The sequence below is a fragment of the Mauremys reevesii genome, linkage group 2 (assembly GCF_016161935.1).
Source record: "Mauremys reevesii isolate NIE-2019 linkage group 2, ASM1616193v1, whole genome shotgun sequence".
Taxonomy (NCBI): domain Eukaryota; kingdom Metazoa; phylum Chordata; order Testudines; family Geoemydidae; genus Mauremys; species Mauremys reevesii.
In genome coordinates, this window is record NC_052624.1 from 39,727,201 (window position 1) to 39,749,515 (window position 22,315).

The 22,315-nt window shown below is 44.4% G+C and overlaps 2 protein-coding genes across 9 annotated transcripts in view; both read right to left on the reverse strand.

Annotated features, from left to right (window-relative positions):
• The window catches only part of LOC120397230 (macrophage mannose receptor 1-like), a 58,303-nt gene extending 53,082 nt beyond the window's left edge, over nt 1-5,221 (reverse strand). For all 6 annotated transcript variants that reach the window (XM_039522926.1, XM_039522924.1, XM_039522925.1 and 3 more), the window contains exon 1: nt 5,075-5,221. In XM_039522926.1, coding sequence (XP_039378860.1) covers nt 5,075-5,135 — 61 coding nt within the window. In that variant the 5' untranslated portion in view covers nt 5,136-5,221. The remainder of the gene's footprint in view (nt 1-5,074) is intronic.
• An 8,257-nt stretch (nt 5,222-13,478) lies between these two features.
• Nucleotides 13,479-22,315, reverse strand: part of LOC120397234 (macrophage mannose receptor 1-like) — a 58,150-nt gene continuing 49,313 nt past the window's right edge. For 2 of the 3 annotated variants that reach the window (XM_039522935.1, XM_039522934.1), the window contains exons 25-28: nt 19,620-19,736; nt 18,201-18,368; nt 15,171-15,212; nt 13,479-14,123 (exon numbers count right to left, since the gene is read on the reverse strand). In XM_039522935.1, the coding sequence (XP_039378869.1) occupies nt 13,897-14,123; nt 15,171-15,212; nt 18,201-18,368; nt 19,620-19,736 (554 nt within the window). In that variant the 3' untranslated portion in view covers nt 13,479-13,896. The remainder of the gene's footprint in view (nt 14,124-15,170; nt 15,213-18,200; nt 18,369-19,619; nt 19,737-22,315) is intronic. The other variant, XM_039522936.1, reaches the window with a different exon arrangement.

Genomic DNA, 22,315 nt, shown 5'->3' on the forward strand with positions numbered 1-22,315 from the left:
AAATGGCTAAAACAAAACAAAAAATTAATGCGGGGGGCGGGTGAGGGGATCAATTGCCTCAATCACCTGTATAGATGTTAACTGTATCTTGTTACATTAACTTTTCTAAATCAAATGAATATACTGAATATACCTTTATGGAATTTCAAAATAAAAATAACCTCTCTTAGATGTATAATAGGCCTTGGCCCTACCTCTGATCAGTGATTTTAAACAAGTCTATTGCCCACAATTCCATGCTGCAGTTGTAGTGTGACCACAGAATTTCTTATCGAACAGAGCTCTACACACAACTATTGATACCAAACATTCTATTAGGTATAGTTAAGACTGAAGAGGAATTATTCTATATTATCACTAAATGTTTCAAACTTGGGTATCCAAAATTAGGGTTCTAAATCCATATTTAGGCATCTAAATGGAATAATCCTCATTTTCAGACTCCAGAACACTCACAGCTCCCAGTGACTTCCATTCCTAATGGTTAGATTGTGTCTTAACATCACAGCTCTGTGGTGAACAGAGTTGAAGCCACAAAGCAGAATCTGAGAAACTCCAAGTAATCAAGATCCATGAAGAAAGATGGTCTTGTGACTAAGGTACTGGATTAGGATCAGGAGATATGGATTCACTCCCCAGTTTGCCTACCATTTTCCTGTGTGACATTGAACAAGTCATTTAATCTCTCTGTGCCTCAGTTTTCTAGCTGTACAATGGGAATAATAAAAATATTTTCTTCTACTCTGTCAGTTTTGTGTGTTTAGATCAGGGGTGGGCAAACTTTTTGGCCCAAGGGCCACATTGGGGTTGCAAAACAGTATGGAGGGCCAGGTAGGGAAGACTGTGCCCCCTCCCAAACAGCCTGCCCCCAACCCCTTATCCACCCCCTCCCACTTCCTTCCCCCTGACTGCCCCCCTAAGAACCTCCAAACCCATCCAACCCCTCTGCTCCTTGTCCCCAACCGACCCCATCCATCCACCCCACCCCTGACCACCCCTTCCAGGACCCCTGCCCCTGACTGCCCCCTTCCAGGACCCTACCCTTATCCGTCTTCCCCCACAGCCCCTTTCGGAATGTGGCCCCGCAAACATGGGCGGAGGACTCAACAGGAGCAGGGGCAGCCGCACAGCCAGAGAGAAGCGGCGGTTTCCCCTTCAAAGGGCCGCTTCTCTCTGTCCGGCTGCGTGGCCTCCCAGTGCTCCCAGAGTCCTCCGCCTGCGTTCCCTGCGCTCCCGCCATCTGCACCGCCCGCCTGCATATGATTTCAGTGCAGCCAGTGTTGAGTTGCCCGAGTGCCCGGCCCTGGGTCCCCCTGTTGTTGGGGGGCCTTTGCCAGGGCACCCTGTGTTCACTTGTAAATCTGCCCCTGCACCGCGCCGCCCAGCCCCGGAGCCAGCCAGGATGCCGCGCTGCCAGCACAGCAAGCTGAGGCTGCGGGGGAGGAAGGACAGCCGGGGAGGGGCCGGGGCCAGCTGGGAGCTCAGGGGCTGGGCAGGATGGCCCCGCAGGCCAGATGTGGCTCGCGGTCCGTAATTTGCCCACCTCTGCCCTATCCACACCCCCGTCCTCTGACCACCACCGCGAACTCCTCTGCCCTCTATCCAACCCCTCCGTCCTCTGCCCCCTTACCACACTGCCTGGAGCACCGCTGGCTGGCGGCGCTACAGCCACGCAGCCGCCGCCACCGTGCAGCACAGAGACTAGGTCAGGCCGGGCTCCGCAGCTCGCTGCCCCAGGAGCTCGCAGCCCCGCCGCCCAGAGCATTGCGCCAGCGGCGGAGCGAGTGAGCTGAGGCTGCGGGGGATGGGGGATAGCAAGGGAGGGGCCAAGGGTGAGCCTCCTGGGTCAGGAGCTCGGGGGCCGGGCAGGACAGTCCCGCGGGCCGGATGTGGCCCGCGGGCCGTAGTTTGCCCACCCCTGGTTTAGATGGTAAGCGTCAAATTAGCAGAAACTGTTTCTTACTATGTGTTTATAAAGTGCTTAGCATAGTGACTCCAATGCTAGTTAGGGCCTTTAGGTGCAACTAACAGAAGTTACTAGATTACAGGCCCTGGTTCTCATGGGAGACCCCGATAGCTGCTGGGAGAACAATACAGCAATGCACAGACAATCCAGGACATTTTTAGAAAGTGTGGGGGATAATTTCCTGGTGCAAGTGCTGGAGAAACCAACTAGAGGCAGAGTTCTTCTTGACCTGCTGCTCACTAACAGGGAAGAATTAGTAGGGGAAGCAAAAGTGGATGGGAAGCTGGGAGGCAGTGACCAGGAGATGGTCTAGTTCAGGATCCTGACACAAAGAAGAAAGGAGAGCAGCAGAATACAGACCCTGGACTTCAGAAAAGCAGACTGACTCCCTCAGGGAACTGATGGGCAGGATCCCCTGGGAGAACAACATGAGCAGGGAAAGGAGTCCAGGAAAGCTGGCTGTATTTTAAAGAATCCTTATTGAGGTTGCAGGAACAAATTATCCTGATGTGTAGAAAGAATAGTAAATATGGCAGGCAACCAGCTTGGCTTAACAGTGAATCCTTGCTGATCTTAAACACAAAAAAGAAACTTACAAAAAGTGGAAGATTGGACAAATGACCAGAGAGGAGTATAAAAATATTGCTCAGGAATGCAGGAGTGAAATCAGGAAGGTGAAGTCACACTTGGAGTTGCAGCTAGCAAGAGATGTTAAGAGTAACAAGAAGGGTTTCTTCAGGTATGTTAGCAACAAGAAGAAAGTCAAGGAAAGTGTGGGCCCCTTACTAAGTGAGGGAGGTAACCTAGTGACAGAGGATGTGGAAAAAGCTAATGTGCTCAATGCTTTTTTTGCCTCTGTCTTCATGAACAAGGTCAGGTCCCAGACTGCTGCACTGGGCAGCACAGCATGGGGAGGAGGTGACCAGCCCTCTGTGGAGAAAGAAGTGGTTCAGGACTATTTAGAAAACCTGGATGAGCACAAGTCCATGGGGCCGGATGCACTGCATCCGAGGGTGCTAAAGGAGTTGGCGGATGTGATTGCAGAGCCTTTGGCCATTATCTTTGAAAACTCATGGCAGTCGGGGGAGGTCCCAGATGACTGGAAAAAGGCTAATGTAGTGCCCATCTTTAAAAAAGGGAAGGAGGAGGATCCAGGGAACTACAGGCCAGTCAGCCTCACCTCAGTCCCTGGAAAAATCATGGAGCAGGTCCTCAAGGAATCAATTCTGAAGCATTTAGAGGAAAGGATCAGGAACAGTCAGCATGGATTCACCAAGGGAAAGTCATGCCTGACTAACCTAATTGCCTTCTATGAGGAGATAACTGGCTCTGTGGACAAGGGGAAAGCAGTGGATGTGTTATTCCTTGACTTTAGCAAAGCTTTTGATATGGTCTCCCACAGTATTCTTGCTGGCAAGTTAAAGAAGTATGGACTGGATGAATTAACTATAAGGTGGATAGAAAGCTGTCTAGATCATCAGGCTTAACGGGTAATGATCAATGACTCCATGTCTAGTTGGCAGCCAGTATCAAGCAGAGTGCCCCAAGGGCTGGTCCTGGGGACGGTTTTGTTCAACATCTTCATTAAAGATCTGGAGGATGGCGTGGACTGCACCTTCAGCAAGTTTGCAGATGACACTAAACTGGGAGGAGTGGTAGATATGCTGGAGGGTAGGGATAGGATACAGAGGGACCTAGACAAATTAGAGGATTGGGTCAAAAGAAATCTGATGAGATTCAACAAGGACAAGTGTAAAGTTCTGCACTTAGGATGGAAGTATCCCATGGACTGCTACAGACTAGGGCTATGCAACAGTTCTGCAGAAAAGGACCTAGCGATAACAGTGGATGAGAAGCTGAATATGAGTCAACAGTGTGCCCTTGTTGCCAAGAAGGCGAATGGCATTTTGGGCTGTATAAGTAGGGGCATTGCCAGCAGATCAAGGGATGTGATCATTCCCCTCTATTTGACATTGGTGAGGCCTCATCTGGAGTACTGTGTCCAGTTTTGGGCCCCACACTATAAGAAAGATGTGGGAAAATTGGAAAGAGTCCATTGGAGGGCAACAAAAATGATTAGAGGGCTGGAGCACATGACTTATAAGGAGAGGCTGAGGGAACTGGGATTGTTTAGTCTGCAGAAGAGAAGAATGAGGCGGGATTTGATAGCTGCTTCAACTACCTGATCTAGGTCCATCCTCTTTGAAATGGGGGGGGTTCCAAAGAGGATGGATCTAGACTGTTCTCAGTGGTAGCAGATGACAGAACAAGGAGTAATAGTCTCAAGTTGCAGTGGGGGAGGTTTAGGTTGGATATTAGGAAAAACTTTTTCACTAGGAGGGCGGTGGAGCACTGGAATGGGTTACTTAGGGGAGGGGGGTGGAATCTCCTTCCTTAGAGGTTTTTAAGATCAGGCTTGACAAAGCCCTGGTTGGGATGATTTAGTTGGGGATTGGTCCTGCTTTGAGCAGGGGGTTGGACTAGATGACCTCCTGAGATCCCTTCCAACCCTGAGATTCTATGATTCTATGAATGCAGGGCCAACCATGATTTGAGCCAAAAGTTCTTATTCAGAGTTAAATATGCACATCCAACCTTAACTCTGCCCCGTGCCAATGCTCACAACCATTTCTGCCTATATCTTTGATACATTTTTACACACAAGCTTATATATTTCTAACAGCCATATAGCCCCACTTCAACATCCAATTATTTATTTGCAAGTCACATCTTTTCCTTTACAAGCTCATCTAAAGTGGAAGAAGGTACACATCCAATATGTTTTATTCTTTTATATAGATATATATTGCTGATTAAATCAGATCCTACAGGAATCTTCAAGATTGCACCTGAGTGTGTCTGCCTCTGCTGTTACTTCTGCTCCCCTGCTAGGCCTGGACCCTGCTGCTTCAGTAAATATTTACCTTATTCTGAGAAGGATCCAACACATCTGGATAAGCCTCTCTAGCCCATTTCTTTAAATCACTCAAATTAGGAATAATAATAAATGCAAAATAAACAGACTGGACCAGAGTGTCAAAGGAAAAGGGTAAGAAGGAGAAGCACTTTCATATCCACTCTGATACCGGAGACAAAACAGTGACTTACCCAGTAGCTGCAAAGCACTGTGAATGAGAGAGAGAAAAACCAGCAACATGGAGAGAGTCATCACAAATGTTTAACTCCTTTCCACCAAGAGATGTGTTGTAATTTGTTGCTGTCAATAAAATCCTTCTCAAACAAGCTAGGTGGCAGGTCCTCCTCAGTTTCAAAAGGCTGACAGATCAGAGGAAAGCTCTGGGCTCTAAATAAGGAAATATCCTGTCACGTGGCTTTTTAAAATAACACAAATTCAGAGTGTAAACTTCGCTCCTAAGAACAAAATGTCCTTCCATAGAAATGCAGGCGATAAATAGTGACAGATCAATACTGTTTTTCTGGACTTACGTTAGTTTCGCAGATGAATCAGTTGTTGGACTGTCAGGTCAATCAACTCTCTAGTGAAGGTATCAGGGAGCAAACAGAATAAAAGAGCAAAGCTGTTCCCTTTCCTTCAAAAATGAACTTTAACTCTCAAAAACATACTTAGAAAGCCAGCAGTGGAGCAGAGAATAGAAAACAGGTCTTCTGACTCCCAGGCCTTGTCATTACTTTAAAAATATATACATTTTACCTCAAGGAAACTAATGTACACAAGCTCTCCTGAGGTTAAAAAACAAAACACAGTGAAGACAAGGCACTTTAGTTATATCATGAAGTAAGCTAGGCTGGGTCAGCAAAATACATCTGCCTGGGGTTGACCTTGCATAGTTTATCTCACAGCAAAACAAACATGCCTATTCTTTCCTGTGTTTTTACCTCAGGATAGCTTGTATACATTAGTTTCCTTGAGTTAAAAAATATACCTTTTTTAGCAGAGAAGGCAAGTTGTCAGGGCTGTGCCATCATGTACCCTATCCCCTGGACCAAGCTTCCATTGAAGCATTAGGAATTTAAAATATTGTAGACCAAAATCCTGAATGTCAAAATGCTTGGAAATAGCTAAGGTTCTAACACTAACATTAAAGCTGGCCTTTATCTTAGTTTATTCTCCATTTGCCAGAGAAAGCCACCTTCTGAAAAAGAGACTAGGGCTACTAGGTACTTTTGAAAGTTTCACCCCATGTGCTGTCTTGCATCACCACAAACTCCACAAAGCTGACCTTCCACCACCGGACCTGCTACCTGGTTTACATTGTGCAAGCCACGAGTAAACTTAAACAGTATGTTTAACATTTCTTCCAGCATGAAAGGAGGAAGGCAGGGGTGGGGAAGATGAAGAGGGGAAATAGCATGCATGATTTTATATTTTTTTTGCCAGTTAGTTCTCACAATTACGGATTGCACTGTTTGAAAAATATGATTTAAAAGAGAAAAGGCATTCAGCTAGCTAGAGAGTGAAGGCATCACATCTATCAATGAGGACACACTTCTGTGAAGGGAAAGTTGTATTGGATCCTGGCAATCAATGGTGACACACCTAATCAGGACATTATGGATCTATATATGTGCTAGAAGAGTTGTGACTCAACAATTAATCTACGTAGCTATACTTCCTCATATACCAGGTAGGCTGAGAGAAGTGGTAACTTGAATTAAAGGTGGGTAGGTATCTGTGTGCTTATGTGCTCATAAAATCCAAAATCAGATTTACCAATGCAGCAATAATGAAATGGAGAGGTCCAAATGCAAGAATTAGAGAACAGAGCTGGTTGGAGAAACTTTGAACCATATTCCATCAGCATTTAAATGCTTTGAGAAATTAGGTCAACTTAGCTGGAATTCTGTTTCAGAAGAATGTCCCATTATAACATTTTCATAATGAAGCATTTCAATTATTTCAAAATGACTTCATTTAAAATGGTTTCTGTTTTGTATGATACATTATGAATATATCTTATAATACAAAATAATAAACAAAAGTATGAATCAAAATGAAATGTTTCAGTTGAGCTGACTACTTTGCGGAGAATTTCACAATGTGGTGTTGGGGGGAGGCAGGGGTGGTTCCAGTTTAGAAAAAAGCCAGTTTTTGAAATCTCAAAATTCGTTGCAAAATGGACCTTCCATCCTCCAAACAGCTCTATTAGACAAACTGTCTGATACAACAGCTCAACATAAACTCAAGAGGGAAGGAAAATCCTTAAGGAGCTCTGCAAAACGGGAGGCATTGGATAAGCTGCTGAATTCTAAAGAAATGCTGATAAACAAAATAGCTATGGAATGTAAGGTTTTGCCTGTTTCCTGTCTGAGTATCAACGAGTTCATCCAGGCCAGCTTCAGACAGTTTCACTACCCCTTTTTTACAACAGCAGGAGAGCTAAGCAGGAAGTTGCCTCCGCACTGTCACAAACTAAGGCCTGGTCTACACTAGCCTGTTATTTTGGAATTAGCTGAGTTATTTCAGAAAAAAAAGATTCTGTCCACATGACCAAACTATTTTTTCGATTTAAAGGGCTCTTTAATTCAATTTCTGTACTCCATCTCGGCAAGTGGAGTAGTGCTTAAATCAAGATCGCAGTCCTGGGTTAAAGGTATTGTGGATGCAATTCGACATTATTGGCCTCCGGGAGCTATCCCAGGCTGCTCCCTTGTGACCGCTCTGGTCAACACTCTCAACTCCAATGTGCTAGCCAGGTGGGCAGGAAAATCCCCGGGAACTTTTGAATTTCATTTCCTGTTTGGTCACCAGTAGCACAGGTGACCATCAGCACAGTCCACCATCACAGGCGACCATGCAGTCCTGGATTCGCAGACGAGCCCCAGCATAGTCCGAATGGGAGGTACTGGATCTCATCGCATGCTGGGCAGATGAGTCTGTTATGGCAGAACTACATTCCAAAACACAGAAAGCAAATACCTACGCTAAAGTCTCCAGGGCCATGACGGAAAGAGGCTACTCCAGGGACCCAGAACAGTGTCGTACACAATTCAAGGAGCTCAGGCAAGCATACCCAAAAGCCAGGCACTCTGGGTCACAGCCCCATACATTCTGATTCTACCGTGAGCTTCATGCAATTATGGGGGGTGATGCCACCACTGTCTGTGGACATCTGCAATGGGGGAGTTGCACGGAGCGAGGAGGAAGAGACATTGGAGGATGAAGAGGAGGAGGAGGAGGAGGAGGACAGTGCACAGGCGGCAAGTGGGAAATCCGTTTTCCCCTCTAGCCAGCAACTAATCTTAACGCTGGATCCAATAGCCTCCCCTCATTCCCAAGGTGGGCTCCTGTTCCATGACCCTGATGAGTGAGAGCCTGATCGGGGCCACGCGGTGAGGGGGGGGGGAACCCAGCCATGCTGGGTTGTTCGCATTTAGAGTAAATGGCTCATCCCTGCTCTAAGCTGACCGGAGCCATGCGGTGGGGGGCGGGGGGTGGGGGTTGGTTGTTATGTGTGCAGTGATCATCACAGAGAGCCCGCAGGACCTCCTTTTACATGGCAAACCCACCAGGCTTTGCTTGCTGTGGGCAGGGCCGGCTCCAGACCCCAGCGTGCCAAGCGCGCGCGTGGGGCGGCATTTTGCTGGCAGGGCGGCAGGCGGCTCCGGCGGACCTTCCGCAGTCACGCCTGTGGGAGGTCCACCGGAGCCGCGGGACCAGCAGACCTCCCGCAGGCATGACTGCAGAGGGTGCGCTGGTCCCGCGGCTCGGGTGGACCTCCCGCAGTCATGCCTGCGGAAGCTCAACCGGAGCCGCGGGACCAGCGGACCCTCCGCAGGCACGTCTGCAAGAGGTCCCCCGGAGCCGCAGGACCGGCGACCGGCAGCACGCCCCCCGCGGCGGGCGGCCGTGCTTGGGGCAGCCGGATTCCTAGAGCTGCCCCTGGCTGTGGGAAAGGGGGCCCAGCAGTTTGAAAGCATTGAAATGAATGTAGAAGAAGCAGAACCCTGCGCGCCCCTAGGGGCTGCCTGCAAGCTGAATTCTGTTGCCCGGACGTGTGTGATGGCTTACTCATACCAAAGTGCCCCCTTTGTTCTCTGCAAATGTATTTTTTAAAATACTACCCTCCCTTTTTCTCCTCCCGCAGGTGCAAATGTTTCAACTTGGCCCCTATCTACTCCGTCCCAGAGACTGGTCCAGATTAGAAGGCGGAAAAAACGAACTCGGGAGGACATGTTCGTTGAGCTCATGCAGTCCTCCCGCACTGATAGGGCCCAGCTGAATGCATGGAGGCAAACAATTACGGAGTCTCGTAAAGCATTACAGGAACACACTCTTCTAATCGCCCTGTTGGCTGGCTGTGCAAAACTGGCAGCCAGGTGAGTTGCCTCAACCTCCCACCCCACCATAAACATCTCCCCCTTACTCTCTCAGATATTGTGGAGCACACAACAAGCAGCACTAACAATGGAAATATTGGTTGTGCCGAGATCTAACCGAGTCAGTAAACTGTGCCAGCGCCCTTTCAAACGTACAAAAGCACACTCCACCACCATGCTGCACTTGCTCAGCCTATAGTTGAACTGCTCCTTCCTACTGTCCAGGGTGCCTGTGTACAGCTTCATGAACCAGTGCATTAAGGGGTAGGCTGGGTCCCCAAGGATAACTATAGGCATTTCCACATCCCCAACAGTAATTTTCTGGTCTGGAAAGTAAGTCCCTTCCTGCAGCTGTTCAAACAGACCAGAGTTCCTGAAGATGCGAGCGTCATGCACCTTTCCTGGCCATCCCACACTGATGTCGGTGAAATGTCCCTTGTGATCCACCAGTGCTTGCAGCACCATGGAAAAGTACCCCTTGCAGTTTATGTACTGGCCGCCATGGTGGGCTGGGGCCAAAATGGGGATATGCGTTCCGTCTATCACCCTGCCGCAGTTAGGGAGCCCCAGCACATTAAAGCCATCCACAGTGGTCTGCACATTTCCCAAAGTCACTACCCTTCATAGCAGCTGCTCAATGATTGTGTTGGCTACTTGCAGCACAGCAGACCCTACAGTAGATTTGCCCACTCCAAACTGATTCCCGACTGACCGGTAGCTGTCGGGCATTGCACGCTTCCACAGTGCTATGGCCACTCACTTCTCAGCGGTGAGGGCTGCTTTCATTTTGGTGTCTTTGCACTTCAGGGCAGGGGACGGCAAGTCACAAAGTTCCATGAAAGTGGCCCTATGTATACGAAAGTTTCGCAGCCACTGGGAATCGTCCTAGACCTGCAACACTATGCAGTCCCACCAGTCTGTGCTTGTTTCCCAGGCCCAGAATCGGCGTTCCACGGCATGACCCTGGCCCAATGCCACCACGATCTCCCAATCGCCACATGCCCTGCATCTAGGAACGTCTGTGTCCATGTTCTCATCAGTACAGTAATTGCACTGTCATCGCTTCCTTGCCCGGTTTTACAGGTACTGAACATACTGCTGGATACGTGCGAGGTATTTACAATGGTCAAAACTGCAGCAGAGATCTGAGCGGGCTCCATGTTTGCTGCGCAATGGCGCCTGCATGGGTAATCCTTGAAAAAGGGCGCAAAATGAGCTGTTTCATTCAAGATGGCCGATAAAAGGCGGTAAATGGTTGTCTTCTGTAGCTTCCATGGGAGCCCAGGACAGCTCCTGCCGCTTTCTCCAGATTGTCTGTCCGGCTCTGTTCACGATGGCTGAGAAACAGCAGGGAATTGTTGCCTTCTGTAGCTTCAGTGGAAGCCCAGGATCGACAACATGGAAAAAGTGGTGAGAGCAGAGTTTGTGGCAGAAGCTGTGTGGCTCTGTTCATGATGGGTGAGAGATGGCAGGGAATTGTTGCCTTCTGTAGCTTCCACGGGAGCCCAGGACAGACAACATGGAAAAAGCAGTGGAAGCTGTGCGGCTCTGTTCACGATGGCTGAGAAATGGCAGGAAATAGTTAGATGAAAGAGTAGGTAGAAAGAGGAGAGCACATTCGAAGTGGATTGAACATACCAGGAGACAGGCGGTGCACCGTGCTGCACTGTCTGCTGGCAGCATGGTGTCTGCCGTAGCTTTCATGGCGGGAGGAGCGAGTGACGGCATACGCCCAGAAAAACCCACAAGAATGTTTTTTGCCCCATCATGCACTGGGAGCTTAACCCACAATTCCAATGGACGGCAGAGACTGCGGGAACTGTGGGATAGCTACCACAGTGCAATGCTCCGCTATTCGATGCTAGCCTCGGTACTGTGGATGCACTCCGCTGAATTCATGTGCTTTAGTGGGGACACATAACATCGAATGTATGACCGAGACTAACAAATTTAAGTGAGCTACAGCCCACTTCATCGGATGCATGCAGTGGAAAATACAGTAGGAAGATATATATATATACCCATAGAGAACATGAAACAATGGGTGTTACCATACACACACTAACAAGAGTGATCAATTAAGGTGAGCTATTACCATCAGTAGAGAACAAAAAACTTTTTGTAGTGATAATCAAAATGGTCCATTTGCAGCAGTTGACAAGAAGGTGTGAGGAACAGTATGTGTGTGTGTGGGAAGAATAAACATGGGGAAATGATTTTACTTTGTGTAATGACCCAACCATAATTTCATCTGAGATCAAAAAGCACTTTGTAGACCTCTGGGTCTGAAATGAAGCTATGTCCGCCTCAGAATTGACTTACAAGTACATGACTATGACAAAAGAAATGGGTTTGAGGCCAGACACGAAGGAGTAATGAGGGTCCCTCCTACTCTAAGTCTTATAGAGATGTCTCATGTTATGAACTTTATGATGTGAACTAATATTTGTTTTCTATTGTCTATTGGAAGCAATTTTATCATTATTGATAAAATGAGCAACAGGAGATGGATCATTTGATGATTACCTGTTCTGTTCATTCCCTCTGGGGCACCTGTCATTGACCACTATCGGAAGACAGGATACTTGGCTAGCTGGACCTTTGGTCTGACCCAGTAGGGCCATTCTTATGTTCTTATTGGTTTTGACAGGAAACAGATGGTGCAGTATTTCTAGCTCCTGTTTCTACTAGTCTTGCTAACAGATCTCTGTATTATAAACTTACGTAAGAACTTAAAAGTGCTGTTTCCTTTTTCTCTATTTCTTATGTAAGTTACTATTTCTTCATTCTGGGACATTACTTGTGTGTTTTTGAGCACCTTTGTCTTTGTTTTGTTCGTGTATCTGGATCAAAATTTTGTTGGCAAACCGCTTTTAAACAAGAGGAAGGGGATTCAAACCCTGGTGACATGAGGATCTGGCCTTTGACTTTGCCTGCCATAGAAAACCCAGATTAAAAATCATGTTCTTTTTCACCTCAAAAACATAACTGCCCATTTTTGAAATGTAGAAACCTGTCTTTACCTATTTAGTATGAGGGTTATCTTAGGTACCTACCATCATGTCACCCAGGTGCCACCACAAAATAAAACAAAACACACCCTTTCACCCGGTCCTTAAAGAGGCAGAAACTGACTCTCCCCTAAGCCCTCTTCCCAGCAACCAAACAATGAAGGGCCATAAGCAAAATGTCATTATCTGGAAGAAGCCAAATAAAGGTGTATCGTGAACCATATTTTAAAAGTAGCTAGACATTGGCTCAGAGGGATTGCAGAGGAAAGGAGTTCCAGAGGGGGGGCTCTGCTTTGAGGAGAGTTTGGTTTTGCAGGTTTTTCTTCTCAGAACACTTGATTTCCTGGCTCCCTCTTGTTCCTTGGACACAGGTCTTTCTGCAATCTGGCACAGATGTCCTAAGATTTACAGAAAGGTAAGAGAGTCCAGTATGTCTGTCAGGTGGAATGCTACCAAGAAATGTTGGTATGTCATATGGTCCAGAGCATTTCAATTCAAGCACTGTTACAATTTCCAAAGCAAGTCATGGAGGGCACGATAATGAAATGCACAACCCACATCAAACAAATAAAAATGGGCACAGACAGCTTTATTTTGCATCTGCCCTACTGTTTATTTCTCTTTTTAGACAGGCATTTGTTGTACATACTTTATTGTTCCCCCATGGTCTTAGCCAATCCATCTCACAAGTAAATACTTCACTTGATCAGCATCTCTGCATGTTAAGCTGATCATTGCTTATCTAAGTAACAAATCCTTTTGTTTACATATTTAATGTTAATTTGAAGCTGATACAAAAATATTCATAGCCATAGAATCTTATAAAAATGCAAGCCTATAGGAAATAAACAGCCTTATTTATTTTACAAAACTGAAATTGGAGGTATGAATGAGGGAAAAACATTTACATTTGAATTTCACCTATTCATATATTGTGAGAAAAATATTTTAATCCACACATGACATACATTTGATTAGCTTACAGAAATCGTATTACAAAGTCACAAACTAAGATTATAATACTGAACTAATAAAGTGGGTAAAACAATTTGTGTAAAAGTAAGATTATTGTGATCTATTTTGTAGATCAAATTTTTATATATTATATAATATAATTACATATATTATATAATTATAAATTATACATATCAAAGTTATCTTGACTGAAATAACACTACAGTCTTTTAAATGTTGAACTGATGTATAGTCTAAACAGCTGGATCTCTTGAGTGACATTTATAGGATACCTGCTTTGCTGAGACAATTCTCACTATTCAGCTGTCTTGACACTCTTTATGGGTAATGGCGATGCAAGACTCTAAAAACCAAAGATGCCTGAATGTTAATTCACACGGCTACGTGTTTCATTAGTTTTCTTCAGTTGTCTATTTGCCATACTTGTTAGTTATCCACACTGTGCATGTTCAAAAGTCTCCCTCCTGTGAAATTGTTCCAGGACATTTTCAAGATTATAAAAGGGATAATTGCCTTGGCTACTATGTATATATGCGGAGCTCAAAACAGTCTACTAGGAGAATGCAAATTTTCTTAAAATTTCATTAATTCCAGTTACATAATTTTTTCTCAAAATCAGACATGCAATTCAGTTATTTTATCACACTAGACGACAGTGTGTTCATTTTGCTCTTTCTTGTCCACAGAATCCTTTGTGTCACTCTCTCCAGTTACAGTATCTCTGTGTTCTAATAGCACATGATTGAAGCTGGCATCTGTTTGTAGTTTATTTTGTCTTTTTTTCCTGAATAAGAAATAGGCTGTGAGGCCTGCTCCTACTAGAATAAGGACCAGAATAATTAGAATCCAAACTGTGCCATGGGCAGGTGTTTCTGAAAATAAATGAAAAATAATTACTAGAGAGACAATTCTTAGGATAGATATTAGGCAGCAGACTAGAGAAAAAACATTGGCTTGAGTCTCTTCTCACTCACACTGATGTAAATCAGGAGTTAATTCCTTTTGAAGAACCCTCAACCATCCTATGACCCCTGTGCACTGTTCAGGCAGCTAAAAAAGACCAGAAAGCTAGCTCAGCCAGTCTACTGATGATTTCCCTAGCCTAGAATTTTCTCAGTCTAGCACACTGTCTGTAGGTCAATCTGCTCCTGGTCCTGAGCATGGAGAAAATGGCTGAGATAAAGAGGAAACAGTCAGGGTGCCAATGCACTTCAGCTATTCTGAGATGCTACAACAGCCTTCTGGGGTGATAGGTAGCTCTAAGTCATGCTGGGGATGAACTTAAAGTCACCTTCTTCCCTCACCTCCTTCACCGCACCTATGTTGAGTGTATGTCCTATGTTGAGTGTAGCTCAGAGAGCAGGGAGCATTTGGTCAAACCGCTGATTTACACCTGTGAGGCCTCCAGTATTCTATAGTATTGCAACTTTTTCTTATGGAAGGGGCCCCCGAAATTGTTTTGCCCCAGGCCCCCTGAATCCTCTGGGCAGCCCTGGGAGAGGGCAGGCTGAGGGACACAGCACATGGCACTTTCCTTGATCCCCAGGCTGTGCCATAATCCTTATAGGTGCCTGTAGCCTAAGGGTAATCTGGGGGTCATTTAGCCCCTGGCTGGCCCAGGATCAGGGGAGCGGAAAGACAGTATTTTATGTTTGAATATATTGTCAGTTTGCAGAGATATTTTTTGACTGTAAAGAAGTGACACCATGGAAAGGAGAATATGGAAAAAGAATAACCTTACCCCTCAATGTTATTTAAAACTCACTCCCACTCATGCCCTTATGCATGAACAAGATATATGGATATTTTAGGACATTGACATGCATTTTATAGTAATTATGGCAGAAAACACAATAAATAACAGTTATAAACTTATGTGGATTTATCTTTGAAGTTATTTGTGAGGAAAATAGTCCTACCTTTCTTAATTATTAGATTCTCACTTGGTTGAGCTTCAATCACTTGCAAAAACAAAAACAAATAACCCCACATTTAGTCAAAATCTGCAAACAGCTGCATTTTACCCTTAAAATTATATATGCAGTAAAGCACACACTGTACAAACAATTACTGCTTCAGTCATACCGCTTTATTCATTTATTGTAGATGCATTTGCTAAATGAAACTAATAAAGATGAAAAATGTGATGCCCACTTTAACTTGACATTCATTGTAGCAGAACCCAAACACTTTAGTGATAAAAGTTTCTTACTGTACTTGCTTCTTGATAAATAATCAAATAATGTCCAAGCACAGTGAGACTCTGATTCATGAAGGTATTTAAGGATGTGAGTAGTACCATTGACTTCAATGGCATTACTCACATGCTCACAGTTAAACATGTGCCTAATGACCTAATGACCTAATGTGAACATAGATATTTGCAGTTGTCATTCTGCCAAAAAAGTTTGGGAATTACTTAAAATGTGTGATGCACCAGTCATGTTTTATAGCTCATTTAATGATAATCCCCAAAGAATGGCCAAAAACAACAAAGAGTACTTGTGGCACCTTAGAGACTAACAAATTTATTTGGGCATAAAATGCATCTGATGAAGTGGGTTTTAGCCCATGAAAGCTTATGCCCAAATAAATCTGTTAGTCTCTAAGGTGCCACAAATACTCCTTGTTGTTTTTGCTGATACAGACTAACATGGCTGCCACTCTGAGAGAATGGCCAGTCTCCCACCCCCACTGTTCTGACCACTTTTCCTGTTGTACCTCTCAGGCAGTGCAAAGATACCAGATCTGGCCACAGCCTCCTAGCTGAGAATTCTCCCTGTGGGAGGGCTCTGCTGATGCAAAGACTCCAGAGCTGGCTCCTATACCAACTGCCCACTCAGTCCTGGCATAGCTGGCTCCCTGATGACCCCGAATCTCTTGCACTGAAGGGAGCTCAGTACAGGAGAGAATCTGGCTTAGCATGTTCAAATGATGAAAAAATGTCCTACTTTTCTGTACTGTACACAGCCTAGTCAAGACATAGTAGGTTTTAGTTTAACATGCTCCAGTATATGCAGCTCATAATTTTGCATCTACAGGGTTCAGTTCTCAAACACTTGATTTGTACCAGCTCAGTTGCTTATGCTATTTCGCTGTGCTGTACAAGGAGTGTGCTGTCTGCAAGGCTTTTAAAATTAATACCACTTACCAATACTTCAATGGCAACTGGATGATTATGAATTCAAATGCAAATTTAAAATATGGGCAGTGGGACTTCACTGCTATTAAAAGGCAGACTGTATCTTTCAGACACAGCCCTGAGCAGGAGGCAGTACAGATTTGCACATCTCCAAGAGGAGCACCCCGAAATGTCATGCTGGAGGGAGGCATAGTGCCTTCCAGTGCATACAGGAGTGCAAAGGGAATGTGCCTACTATGCCACCATGTGACCACAGCTATGCTCCCTTTCTGTCAGTTGTGGCTGGGCCCTGTTTCGGGGAACAAAAGGGTAGGAAGGCTCCTTGCACGTTCACCCCACATTGAGCTTCCACATAGGGGTTGGAGACAATCAGTCCCACAAGTACTAACCAGGTGTCAGCACTGACTTAGTACTTTCCAATATATTTGGCAACAAAACGCTTATTGGTCTATAATGCTATGAACTCATGATAAAAGATATAGAAGAATTATCTTAAATCAAGCACTCACTCATCTGGAAGGCCCTAATGCTACCACTTGCATGAAAAGCTGATGTCTGGGGCAATTACACCCACTTAGGAGAAGAGACTAATAATAGGTGAACCTCACAAAATGTAGAACTTATACCAATCTGTGTAGGTTGCAAAATTGGACAGGAAATCAAGCTTTTGTATCATATTTCTAGTACTTGCTGTTTGAGTTGAGTCAGAAATACCACAAGAGCAGCATAGCTCATGATATTTTGATAGATCTGCTTCCTGACAAAGGCAGATGGTGCTGAGTTGCACAGCAATAAGATAAATGCTAACCAAAACATTTTTTCTAGCTTTTAAAAGATTTCTATTTGAGTTCTGGGTGAAGATCCAGTTTAGTGATTGCTTAACCGGAACTGGCCTTCCTCCCTGCCACTGGAACACAGTACACCATGTATCTTCACATGGCAAGAGGAAGAAAAGAAAATCACTTAAATGCAGTCTTGTTCTCCAAAGGCAAAAAAAATTAAAGGAGTTTGGAAAAGGAAAGAAAAAAAATGCAGAAATGTTTAAAGAATTTTCAAATTCAGTAACATCCTGAGTTATTACTTGAACATTCTTTGGTCTGTGCTCACGGAGTGCAACTATGTGGGAAAGTCTGAAACTGTATGAAGTACATCATGGAGGATACCCAAATCTTGATATTACTTATGTGCCTATGCAATAGTCACTGATACTAGGTAATAAATAAGATATCGAAACATCTACAGCAGTAGGTGGAAGGAAAGCCTGGAAGGAAAGCCCGTGAAGTTACATGCAGTTAGTTGTGGGTAAGCCATATGAGGCATACATTACATTTGCACAAGAATTGGGGAGGGATACTCAACTGGCCCATTAAACTTTGTAAAACAGAATATTTTTTGTTAAATCTCATATACATTTTGTTACTTGCTCTTTCTTAAGTTTTGCTTTCCCCTCTCATTTACCACCTCGGCATGTTAGAGCAAATTGTACCCTTGCACTCTAAGTATGGACAGAGTCACAGAGCATGCGCTGAAGTTTTTGATATTTGAATGTGAAATGCAGAAAAACTGGATCTAGATTATATTTATACACGATATTTGTGAATAGGGTCTTTAATCTGTGGTATTTACCTTATGTGAATGTTCAGACATTTTTGGCTTTATGTTGTAATCGCAAACAGCAAAGGAGAAATGTGGACACACTGTACTTCACACAGCACAAACAGTATGTATTTTGTAGTATATGTTCTGTGGCATTACTACTAAAATAAAACCATCAACATCAAATCATATGATTTAACATATCACTTACTCTTTGGTTTCTTACAAATGGACCCCTTTTGGGAAGAGCAGGGAATGGTATTCCAGTACCCAGACGATGCAGACATTTCCACACAGTACTCAAACTGATTACTTGAAGGCTGTCCTTTATTCCAGTTGACAAAATCTACTGTAGTTTTGTCTAGCCATAACCACAACCCTAATGACAAAATGCATTAAAAATGTAGCCATAACTCACTATAGACAATCTTGGTTAATATGTGTCACTCTGAATTTATATTTAATTTTCTTAGTTTCTAAAAAGAAAATTTAAAAAAATCTTCATGGTGCTTATTTCATGACATGCATATAGATTTTTACTTTCCTTTATTCTTTTCCAAAGGAAATACTGCCTTTATCTTTGCAAATTATCATTCTTAGATATGGAGAATTACATTTTCCTAGTTTTCTATGATATAGGCCCATATTTCTCAGGTATATGGAACAAAAGTTTCAAACTTGGGGATTAGGCACCTAAATCCACAAAGTCAGGCAACTTTTATTTAAGTACCTAAAGTCATGTGTAGGTAACTCCCACTGAAAAGAAAGCTGATTTTTCTGAAGTGCTTAAATATAGACACTTACATACTTCACTTTGGGTACCCTGGTTTGAAAATTTTCATCATAGTTTCTAAAATATCTTAAAGATACTGGAAGTATTGGGGGGGAGGGGAGTGAAAACCTTCTGATGACATTAGACTGAGGCTAATTTTGCTCCCTTCCATTCCAACGTTTTCTTTCCTTGTTCTCCAAAAATCCTGTTTTCCTGGTAACCGTAAGTCTAATTCTTTCCTTACCGCTCATGACCAGTACTGATTAACTAGTCTGCAGCTGCGGAAAGACAACATCCTCTAGCCAGGTTCACGTTGTTTTCTGAACTTAAGCTCAATAGACAGCTCTCATTTTGGACCCCATAACAGCCAAGAATATAGGCAGTGCAAAGGCACCTTTGTCCCCTCTTCCTATGAACTGCACCTACTGTGTTGTGCATCTCAGGAGGTGTATGAGAATCTGTCCTATTATGCTATTCAGACACTTATCACAAAACATAGCTAATAAGCATAAGGCCATTGAATTCCTTAGGTCTCCATGCAGGCATAAGGGTCCACTCATTTGGATCTTATTACATGCTTGGGCCTTAAAACTGAAACCAAACCAAAGAGTCAGAAATCTCTCTCTTTTACAATATTTCACAGAACACACTTTTGCTAGATGAAACCAAAACCTTGAAGTAAGATTTTCAGATTAAGATACCATAGGTCTAATTTGTGTTTTGTAACTGCTTGGTAATCTTTCCAGATGAATTTCTATTTTCTATTCATTACAGCCTAAGCTATGACATATTTTAATCAGGTTTCAGTCTATTTAATACAGAATATGTATGATTAAATATCAAAACTAAAATAATTACCATCAACGTTTCTATATATTCCTGTCCAAAACCCACTTGTCTCTCCTTTATGTGGCTCTATCGTGTCTGCTAGAAATTTGGATTCAGCTAAATCTTCTACTGAAACCAAAGTAGCACCTGCAAAACATTAGGAAACAAATCAATTGTATCCTGCCATAGAAACCTGTCTCAGGTTATGGCTTTTGATACAGTACAAGGTTCTGTAATAAATGCCCCTGCAGTTAATAGGGTATAGGCGGGTGTATGAATAAAGAATACAGAGGGTGGTAAGGCTGTAAGGGAGGGAACAGTGTGGATCCTAAGTGATGTAATCGAAAATAAAGACATGGATTTCAATGTAAACATAATTTGAAAACTTTAGGTTACATCACACAGAGTACTATTTTGAGGCTATTGGGGAAAGCACATTTTTATAGACAATATATACCGATGGTTGTCATTCTTGTTTGGCAAGTGAGCCAAAATAATCTCATGGAACCAGAGGTGAAAGTAAGGGGGTACGGTCCAGTATGGCATACCGGCAAGAACCAGTACGTCATGCTGGACTAGACCGACTTCCCCAGGCTGGCGATTTAAAGGGCCCGGGGCTCCCCACAACAGCCAGAGCCCCAGGCCCTTTAAATCGCCGCCCGAACCCAGCTGCCAGAGCCTAGGATAGCAGCGGCAAGGCTCCAGTGGTGATTTAAAGGGCCAGGGGCTCCGGCCGCTGCGGGGAGTCCTGGGCCCTTTAAATCACTGCTCGAGCCCTGCTGTCGGAGCCCTGGGGTAGCTGCGGCAGGCTTCTGTTGGTGATTTAAAGGACCCGGAGCTCTGCTGTGGTAGCAGCAGCTGGAGCCCTGGGCCCTTTAAATCACCTTTGAGCCCCGGGGCTCCCAGCTGCCCCTGCAGTTGATAGCTCCAGGGATGATTTAAAGGCCCTGGGGCTCCCAGTCACAGCCGAACCCCTGGGGCCTTTAAATCTTGATGGAAAGGGTCTGGGTATTTAAAGGCTCCGCCTCTTCCAGTTGAGGCCATGCCCCCTGCTCAGGACTCTGGCGTACTCATAAGTCCTTTAAATTACTTTCACCCCTGCATGGAACTCGCTATAGTCCATAGTATTTTGCAGCAAATGGTAATGGGATTTGGTTTGTGGGGAATTTTGTGGGCTGGAGATCCAAAAGTGTTGGGGTGAAGAGGGCCTTGATGGGGGCTAGGGATGAAAAGGCTCATTCCCCCAGGCTGGAGTAACTTCTCCCTCCTTACCCTTGTCTGTGCAGCATGCAGCTCTGGATGTTGGGAAGCTCAGCAGATGGTCCCACCACCCCTTGAAGTATCACTTTCCCTTTCCCTACCCTGGAATGGAGTGCTGTGGAGGGTGAGGTGCTGCTCTTGGATTGGTTGGCGGGTGAGAGAGGAAAGAGCACGGCACAGGCAATAGCATTAGGAAGAAGAAAGGAGAGAGCTGCTTCTTCCTTTCCCTCCCTAGATTACTGGTGGGTCTTACTAAGGAGGGATTTTGCAGCTTTCATGCAATAGGTGCAACCCACTTTTGGACCATGCCCCACCAGTTGATGATATAACCACAGTTTGGGAATTTTTGTGTGCGTGCTCCTGTTTCTAAATTTATAAGGACACTCTGAAATGGTTTCGGACAAAAATTGAGGTTTTCAATTTATGATTAAAGAACATAACAATGACCATACTGGGTCAGACCAAAGGTCCATCCAGTACAGTATCCTGTCTAACGACAGTGGCCAATGCCATGTGCCCCAGAGGGAGTGAACCTAACAGGGGGGAGGGATAGCTCAGTGGTTTGAGCATTGGCCTGCTAAACCCAGGGTTGTAAGTTCAATCCTTGAGGGGACCACTTAGGGATCTGGGGCAAAAATTGGTCCTGCTAGTGAAGTCAGGGGACTGGACTTGATGACCTGAGATTGGCATATCTCCAATTATTACCTATAAAAAAACAGGTAATGATCAAGTGATCTCTCTCCTGCCATCAATTGCCACCCTCTGACAAACAGAGACTAGGTACACCATTCCTTACCCATCCTGGCTAATAGCCATTAATGGACTTAACCTCCATGAATTTATCTAGCTCTCTGTTAAACCCTCTTATGGTCCTAGCCTTCACAACCTCCTCAGGCAAGGAGTTCCACAGGTTGACTGTGCACTGTGTGTTTTAAACCTGCTGCCTATTAATTTCATTTGGTGGCCCCTAGTTCTTCTATTACGGGAACAGGTAAATAACTTTTCCTTATTCACTTTCTTCATACCACTCATGATTTTATATACCTCTATCATATCTCCCCTTAGTTTCCTCTTTTCCAAGCTGAAAAGTCCTAGCCTCTTTAATCTCTCCTCATATGGGACCCGTTCCAAACCCCTAATCATTTTAGTTGCCCTTCTCTGAACCTTTTCTAATGCCAGTATATCTTTTTTGAGATGAGGCGACCACATCTGTAGGCAGTGTTCGAGATGTGGGCGTACCATGGATTTATATAAGGGCAATAAGATATTCTCTGTCTTATTCTCTATCCCTTTTTTAATGATTCCTAACATCCTGTTTGCTTTTTTGACTGCCGCCTCACACTGCATTCAGAGAACTATCCATGATGACTCCAAGATCTCTTTCCTGATTAGTTGTAGCTAAATTAGCCTCCATCATATTGTATGTATAGTTGGGGTTATTTTTTCCAATGTGCATTACTTTACAT